Raw genomic sequence first — 9,178 nt, forward strand, 5'->3', positions numbered from 1 at the left:
ACACACACACACACACACACACCCTTTGAGAATATGGGAAAGGAGTAGTAGCAGTGTTGATGAAAGTGGTTGCACTTTCCCTGTGAGGTCTTTCCATATGAAAGACTCTGAAGAAGTCAGCCAACTTATTTAAGGACACTGTTTATATCACACTGAGCCTATGCTTCAAATACATCATTAACACCTGCACAGGATATGGATACAATGATAACTTAGAAGGGCCTGGACCTTGTCTTCCCACACACCATGAGTCTGTGACATGAGTAGACAAGAGTGGAAACACCAACCCAGGCTCTTGTGACTTTCTTGTAAGTCCCATCATTCAAAATTTCTTTCACCACACAAATTAGACCATCCATTTCTTTACAAAGTTGCTTTGAAAGTTTAAAAAGTTACACAAATAGCTTTTGTTGTATTTTGTTATGTCTGAGACATTGTTTCATTATTTAACCCTGGCTGACCTGCACCTCCCTATAGGTACCTAGTTTGCCTGAGTCTGTTTCCCAAGGTCTAGGATTAAGGTATGAATCAACACACCCAGTTTCAAATAAATTGTGTAATGATAATCCGGCAAATGGGTAGAAAAATGCATTCAACATGAAAAATTATTATTTGCAGAGCAACACTCCAATTTTTTTAGCCTATAAAACTGAGCAAAACACTGAGTCTTCAAGCCTGTGTTTTTCACATTGTCAAGAGTGTATCACCTATTTCCTAGGCTTTGAATCATTGTAATCAGGAGTATAGACAGAAGCTCATAAATTTCAAGAAAAGTTTTTTTTTTTTTTGAGCCTTCTAGTCTGGAGAACCTACTCTAAGACACAAAATGGGGCAGATTTTCTAACTGATCATTTCAAGGACTGCAGGTGTTTTAAAGGACAGGACAGGGAGAGTATATGAGAAAAAGAGAGAAGCTGACACTTCTACAGCACTGCAACAGTGTTACTCTAGAGAACATACTCCTCCCTCATCTGAGAGGTTTATATCACACTATACATAGAAATATTAATCGTGCATGCTTATCTCTGCTGAGATGGTCCCATCCTTACACGGAGGTAAACCACATTGAGAGGGCACATTTCTTTGTGCTTTAAGCATATTGTTTGTCTTCTCTAACACCATGTAAACACTATGAGCACAAACTTCAGAGCTGTTTGTTCATTACTGTGACTACAACATAGTCAGGAGAGACCTTCCAGTGTGCTCAATGAAGGAGGGTAGTTAATAGAAACTGAACAGAAAGGGAGTTTCTTTGTTTGTATATTTGTTTGTTTAAACAGATATAGGACTGTGACCAAAACTACACAGGCAAAGGGTAGCAGCTTTCTCTAAGCTATGTACAATTCAGCTCTGAATTTATAGATGAATGTAAACTGCTAAGGAACACGATTATCATAGACAGATATACTGACAGCAGTTGTAGTGAAATTGAGTGACAGTCCAGTTTTGTTTCCTTCACCAAAGTGCAGCATAATACAGGAAGTAGCACACTCACATGACCGACTAATAAAACAGAGGAGTGAGAAAGGAGTAAACATTTTTGTTTTCTTAAGTTCTGTCTTCTAAATTCAATTTTTTTGTGAAAAAATCAAACAACAAACAAAACAAAACCTAAACACAAAATACATATACATATATACATATATATGCATGTGTATGCATACATATTTATTTCCTTGTTTTATTGTAAAAGACTTTAGTTGTGAAACCACAATTGCCCAATCCTTTATGTCGAGACAGACACAATATTAATCCCACATTCAAACCTTCCAGTCATACACTTGGACTTCAGTGCTATCATTGCACAGCTGCAAGCTGCATTTCCTGTCCCAGGCTGAGGTGAGGAAAACCTGTTGTAGTCACCAGGCCACAGGAAAGGTCTGATCTCTTGGTTCACTGGGAGGACTTGCTTATCCTGGCCAGTATCCCCCCTCTTGGTGTATCTGTCTTTTAAGGTGCAACATTTACACCATGAAATATGGTAAACTTCACAGGTCTTAGAAAAACCACAAACAGCTCTATTTTGAGATTTCCTGTGCTTGTATTCATCCTGTGCATTTTTACTCACAGCTTTTTTAACTTTCTGCCTTATATGCCAACACATATAATCCTTGATGGGCTCAAGCACTGAGAGCAAGGAAATGAGGAAGATGATTCAGGAATGTAATAAACATGATACCATGGGCCCACAGAAGTGTTTCTTGTGGATATCAGGACTCTTTAATACCCAGGGATACAATTAATCACTTTTGGAGAAGACAGTAAGGCAACAATCCATAAGACCTTTGCCTCTTCAGTCCCTGTTCTCTCCGTGTGTCATACTTCAGAGCAGAGACTGTAATCCAGCTCCACTGAATCCTCTGTGGAGTCTTCAGGATCAGCTCATCTGCCTTAAAGCACTCATTTTCTTACATTTATCTCTTTTTCCTGGTGTATGGTCTGCTGTAGTTCAGGATGACAATGCAGTTGAGACAGCCCAGAAACACATGATCTTATTTTCCCTAACTTGTGAACTCTGGGATGACAGGATGATCTACCATATCTGGCCTTTGTATCATTTGTAGTTTTGATTGTGTATTCATTTTTCTTAATTTGATGACAAGTTTTATGCTAGCTCATCATCCAATAAGCCTAGGGATCCCACTATTAAAAGTTGAAAACTTGCCTGAGGATTAACTTATACCTCAGTCTTTGTAACAAAGAGCCTTCACTCATTTTAACTAAGATATAGGATACTAATAGCACAATTTTCAAATAATCTCAGATATCATGCATAGTCTTGATAACAGTATAGAGTAGACATATTGCTAGTAGCTACATTTCAATAGTATGCAGATTCGATTTGCAAACCCCCATTTAACATCTAAGTGATTTTTTTAGTCTAAGGACATTTTTCTGGTTGCTTTTCATTTCAAATCACTACAAATTTGAAGCAACTGATGTTAGTGCAAGCATCCAACATGGGTGAAGAAACAGCTGCTCCCTGGGAACACTAAAGTTTTTCCATGCCACACTAGGACTACTAAGGGCCACACCCTTGTGGACCAAACAACCACTAGAATATCAGTCCCCCAGGGAGAGACAATGATTGCAAAACTACTCCAAGTGTTGAGCCACCAGCCATGAGAAACAAGCAAATAAGTGAGTCCTCCACTCTACATTTTGATTTAACTGTTGTTAAACTTATAGCAATACAGAACTAATAAAACCTTATATATATATATTACTTTAGAATTACTAGTTTGAACACAAATGGCACTAATAGGCCTGTTTAGGTTCCATGTATCCAGTATAGTGTGCCACATCTAAAGCTACATTCATTGATTCTTGGGTGTCTCTCTTATTTGAGGTCTCTGTCTCATCCTGGATACTGAACCAAATATACTTCAAAGGGGATGGCTTATTTCATTTCACCGTTGCTATTTAACACACTATTAGAGGACTAATATCCAATCTATACAATGAACTGAAGAAGTTAGACTCCAGAAAATCAAATAACCCTATTTAAAATGTGGTACAGAGCCAAACAAAGAATTCTCAACTGAGGAATACCAGATGGCTAGAAAAAAACTAAAGAGATGTTCAGCGTCGTTTGTCATGAGGAAAATGTCAATCAAAACAACCATGATATTCTACCTCACACCAATCATGATGGCTAAGATAAAAAACCTCATGTGACACATGATGCTGTCAAAAATGGGGATAAAAGAGGAATACTCCTCCACTTTTTGGTGGGATTTCAAGCTGGTACAACCACTCTGGATATCACTTTGATGGTTCCTGATAAAAGTGGACATAGTACTACCTGAGGACCCAGCAATACCACTCCTGAGCATATACTCAGAAGATGTTCCAACATATAACAAGGACACATGCTCCACTGTGTTCATAGCAGCCTTATTTATAATATACAGAAGTTGGAAATAACCCAGATGTCCCTCAACTGAGGAATGGACACAGAAAATGGGGTACATTTAAACAATGCTGTACTACTCAGCTATTAAAACCAACAAATTTATAAAATTCTTAGGCAAAAGGATGGATCTGAACGATATCATTCTGATTGAAGTAACCCAATCACAAAGAATACACATGATATGCACTCACTGATAAGTGGATATTACAATTCACATGACACTCAAGAAGAAAGAATACCATAGTGTGGATCCTTTGAGCCTTCTTAGAAGAAGGAACAAAATACCCATGAAAGGTAGTACAGAGACAAAATATGGGCTAGACACTGAAGGACTGACCATCCAGAGACTGCCTTACCTGGGGATCCATCCCATATACACTCAAAAAACCCAGACACTATTGTGTATGCCAACAAGTGTTTGCTGAAAGGAGCCAAAATATAGCTGTCTCCTGAGAGCTCTGCCAGTTCCTAACAAATACAGATGTGAGTGTTTACAGCCATCCATTGGACTGAGCACCTGTTCCCAATGAATGAGGTAGAGAAAGGACTTGAAGGCATTTGTAGTCTCCTAGGAGGAATAATAATATGAACTAAACAGTACTCCCTGAGATCCCAGGGACTAAACCATCAACCAATGAGTACACATGTTAGGACTCATGGCTCCAGCAGCATATGTAACAGAGAATGATCCAGTTGGTCATCAATGGGAGGAGAGGCCCTTGGTCCTATGTAGGTTCTATGTCCATGTATAGGGGAATGCCAGGACCAGGAAGCAGGAGTGGGTGGGTTTTTGATCAGGGCAAAGAGGAGGGAATAGGGGGAGGAAGTTTTTGGAGGGGAAGCTAGGAAAGGATATAACATTTGAAATGTAAATAAATAAAATATTTAAGAAAAAATATTTATTAAAAAAATTTCCTGTCTAGCTTGGGCTACATAGTAAGTTCCAGGACGGTTATAAGAATCTGTCACAAAACAATTTAAAATGATTTAATTGTCAATAGGATTAAGAGAGAAAAATACAAAACTATGTGTTCACATATAAATACAAACATCCTTTAAATGAATAGTCTGAATGCTTAGGAAGAAGGAACGAATGTCACAATACACTTGTAGGGATAGGATATATATGAAGTTATAGTATCTTTAGTTGTTTGCTTAGAGTTTGCACAATAATGATCTTATAGGCTCTTATTCATAGATAGGACCAGCTAATAAGACTACAAAGGAAGTACTGTAAAGGAAGCTACTGTCTCTCTGTGGCATTTGGAGGAGAGGGAATAACTGTCTCCAGTTATGTAACCTCTCCTGAGCTACTGTGACCCCAGTTAACATGCTCTAAAACATGGACCTTTGAGTGACCAAGGTTAAGTCCAGTGGGTCACAAACCAAAACCAAAACCACAAAAAAGTCATGATAGAAGGATGATGATTTCACAGGCATGGGATCAATGGTGTACGCAGGGATCAGATTCAGGGAGATAAGTATGGCCCTAATGTATTAAATGCATTTGGGAAACTGTCAAATACTAAATAATTTTGTTTAAACACATCTTCCAAGCAGAGAAAGCTATATAAAGTGGATAAGAAATATACCAAGAACAAATGTGGTAAAGTATATTTAACAGTTAATCAACAGTAAATACAATTGTCTATGGGTAGAGAAGAAAGTTTGAAAAGGTAGGTAGATGCAATTTCAGTTTATCTAAACAATAGTATCCAGTTACATGTTATTGTAATAAAATAGCTATTGTTGGGAAAATTGTGAAGAAATTGCTTCTACAAACTCACATTTTCATAGGATGGAGATACAAGCCTGGAAATCAAATATCATAGTTATGGATGTTTACCAAAATAGATAGATGATAAATAGATAGATAGATAGATAGACAGAGAGACAGACAGATAGATAGAGAGATAGAGAGATAGATTGAATTGATAAATAAAACATATATGTATAAAATATATTTCACACAGCAACAAATACAATTGGCATGACAACTTCATTCAAAATTTTAAAACTTGGAATCATATGATATGCTCACATGTCAATGGAGGAATATGGTTATTGTATAACAGGAAAGCGCTGATTAATAAAAAATGAATCACTGATTTTTGAAAAAATATGAGCTAGCTAAAAACATCAATATTAATGAAAAACATAAAAAGAGAAAATATACTCAAATACTAATCTGTACAGAATATACTACACTCTGAAGTAGACCATACTAATTTACACTACAAGACTGCAAATATCTACCTGCTTGGGTCAGTCACGAAGAGCATGGGGCGGAAATAAACTTTGGCAAGTAAAGCATTTCTATGTTAGGGCTTGGTGGATCTCTTACTCTGGCTTGATATTGTTGTGATGTTACACTACGATAAAAGTAAATTGGAAAGAAGGAATATTTTGTTTGCATTTCCACATCACAATCTGTTACTGAAAAAATCAGGACAGAAACCCAAACCCGACAAGAACCAGGAGGAAGAAGCTGATGCACAGGTCAGGGAGGGGTACTGATCATTGGTTTAGAACCCATGGCTTGCTCAGCCTTCTTTATTAGAGTAGCCAAGACCACTAGCCTGAAGGGGGCAACCACAATGAGACTGGCTTTCACATACACATCATTACTTGAGAAAATGTCTACAGGCTTACCTAGAGCCAGATCTTATTAAGGCACTTTCAGAATTGAGGTTCCCTCCTCTGATAAGATTATATCTTGTGTCATATGGTCATAAAACTACTTGGAACAATGGTTGAAAGGGAGTGCATATTTGGTATAATTCTTATTTCTTATGACTTACTATAGATACATATTGTTACATACACACTCCAAATTTAAGACTTGATTTTTTTTCAATACCAGGATCAAAACCAGAAAGAAATCCCAAGTTAAGAACCACTTCAAAACTGAAGGTCACAGGAAACTTCACATGACTATACAGAATGATATTGACCATGTGGATGTAGTGAAATCATCTAGAACACTGTCAAATATGAGTGTGGATCAGAGAAAGTAACATATCACTAGATCAATAATAAATGCCTTGAGTTTAATCAATTTACTAAAATTCTATCAAAGCAATTGCTTCTCCCTTAACACTATTTATAAACTATATTCTTATTATTACTACCATCATTATCAAGCTTCATGAGACAGTCTCAATCTATAGCCAATGATGTTTAAATGTACTATATAGCCTAGGAATCCCTCAAATTCACATTTGTAGAAGGTTTATAATTCTGAGCCACCATATCCAGCTGGCCTCAATACATTTTACTATATCTATGTAGTTTCAATTTATCATCAAATGTATCACAGAGAGACAGAGAAAGAATAAAAACATATGGGATATGGCAGATTCTATGATTTTTTTCAACTAGCCTGGCAACCAGTCATGAATTATGAAATTGTATTTGACAGCAAACAAAATCCCTTTTCTAAAGATAAATTTATCTAAACGCAAGAAACAACAAATAGTAACTAACAAACATACAGACTCACACAACTACAAATTAGTTATTAATTGTGCAATCCAAGCCCTGGGATATAAATATGTCCTAGGGATATTACTGTGTGTTTCCTATTTATAGGGTTCTCTATATGGTTCTCTGTATCATTCAGGAAAAAACTGAATCCTCAGTGTATTGGAGCAAAGGGTGACTAATCTTGAGACACAAGCTTCTCTGTGTGCCAGGAAGGTGGCTTTACACAGGTTTTAGAGGAATATTTTTCCCTCAATAGCTCATGTCTCTGTTCACACAGGAGACTGAGACCTATGATTAAAACTTGTAGTTGGTAACTAGTCACAAATCATCACATGAAAAAAACGAAGATGATATTTCATTTTTACCTTTCCTTCGTACTGCTCATTTTCTGTAGTGATTTCATTACCATCTAATCACTATAAACAAACAATCAAATAGGCAGTTATTAAAATTTGAAGCTTATATTGTTAATGGTCATGAGTTATGAAACAAATTGAATTGACAATTATGTAAATAATATAGAATTAATTATACATGTATATATATGCTCATACATCCACACAAAATTATAATCATCTTAAAAACAAAAGATAGATATTGTCTCCTGAGCACAACTCAATGTATTATCTTTTTGATAATACTAATTTTGTCCAGTAAGCAAAATTATTCATCAGCATTTGAAACAATAAGTGATAATTTTATATTGTTGTTATTTTTCTGAGATATTTCATGCAATGATGACAGACAAAAAAGAAGAAAAAAATGTATGTGACATCCCAGGAAAAAGTCTTAGATGCCTGATTTTAACGAGAAATACGAAGTGTGTAGGAAAATTTTAAAAGACAGTTGTGAGTACTATATTGACCCTTAATTTTGAGTTCTGTACATCAGAGCTGTCAGGTCTACATTGAAACATGGTGATTGGATGTCTTCCCTGCGTTCAACACAACTGCAATCTCTGTTGTTTCTTGTATTAGGTGCCACACCTACATTCTGGTAAAAAGGAATCTTAAAAGTTGTATAGAAAATAAAATAAAGGAAAGGTGATACATACTTATGAACTCAGTATTTGGGGGTAAACACAGGTGATAAGGCTTTGTGAATCTGAATGACTAGTATTACAAAACATGCCAGAATTGGATGTTGAATAAAAACCTGGTCAAATATTAACTAATAATTAAAATTTAATTCAATACATTTGTGAAAGGAAATGATGTTGATTCCTATATAGGCTAAGGTTCAGTAGAGGTGAGACTCCAAAGCAGTGTTGTAGTCAGCCTTTCTCCTAATAGGCATGGCAAGAAGAATAATGAATCTATGGAAAATGGTCATTCAAACCCTAAATAATTAATGTGGACAGATGCAGAGTAGGACTAGTGTAGCCTCAGCATTTGGGAGGCAATTGTAGGAGGATCAGGATTTTAATGTTGGCTTGGGCAAGTGACTTTGAATCTAGGTTGTGTACTGAGAAGGTTTATCAAAGAAGATGAAGCAGGAGTAAAACCTAGATAACTCAGATGCCAAAGGGAAAATCTTCAATAGAAGCCAGTGCTATTGAGCCCTAGATATAAGTTTGAGGAAACAGACTATTTAGATTTACCATTGAACAAAAGGGGAAGATAAATAGCCAAGTTGCTCATGAATAATAGAAAAGAATGTAAAATAAAATAGGAATGAGTGTACACATTAGCCATCCATGGGATATGATAAGTACAGAAAAAAAAAAAAGCATTGTAATGAATATGAGCAAAGACAGAAAGGATCTGGAAGATACAA

The 9,178-nt window shown here is 36.2% G+C and overlaps 1 protein-coding gene across 1 annotated transcript in view; it reads right to left on the reverse strand.

Moving 5' to 3' along the window:
- The window catches only part of LOC110288053 (killer cell lectin-like receptor 5), a 19,754-nt gene extending 17,850 nt beyond the window's left edge, over positions 1 to 1,904 (reverse strand). The window contains exon 1 of the mRNA XM_021154508.1: positions 1,767 to 1,904. Coding sequence (XP_021010167.1) covers positions 1,767 to 1,801 — 35 coding nt within the window. The 5' untranslated portion in view covers positions 1,802 to 1,904. The remainder of the gene's footprint in view (positions 1 to 1,766) is intronic.
- Positions 1,905 to 9,178: the final 7,274 nt, after the last annotated feature.

The sequence above is a fragment of the Mus caroli genome, unplaced genomic scaffold (genome assembly GCF_900094665.2).
Source record: "Mus caroli unplaced genomic scaffold, CAROLI_EIJ_v1.1 scaffold_5800_U1_1, whole genome shotgun sequence".
In the NCBI taxonomy this organism is placed as follows: Eukaryota; Metazoa; Chordata; class Mammalia; order Rodentia; family Muridae; genus Mus; species Mus caroli.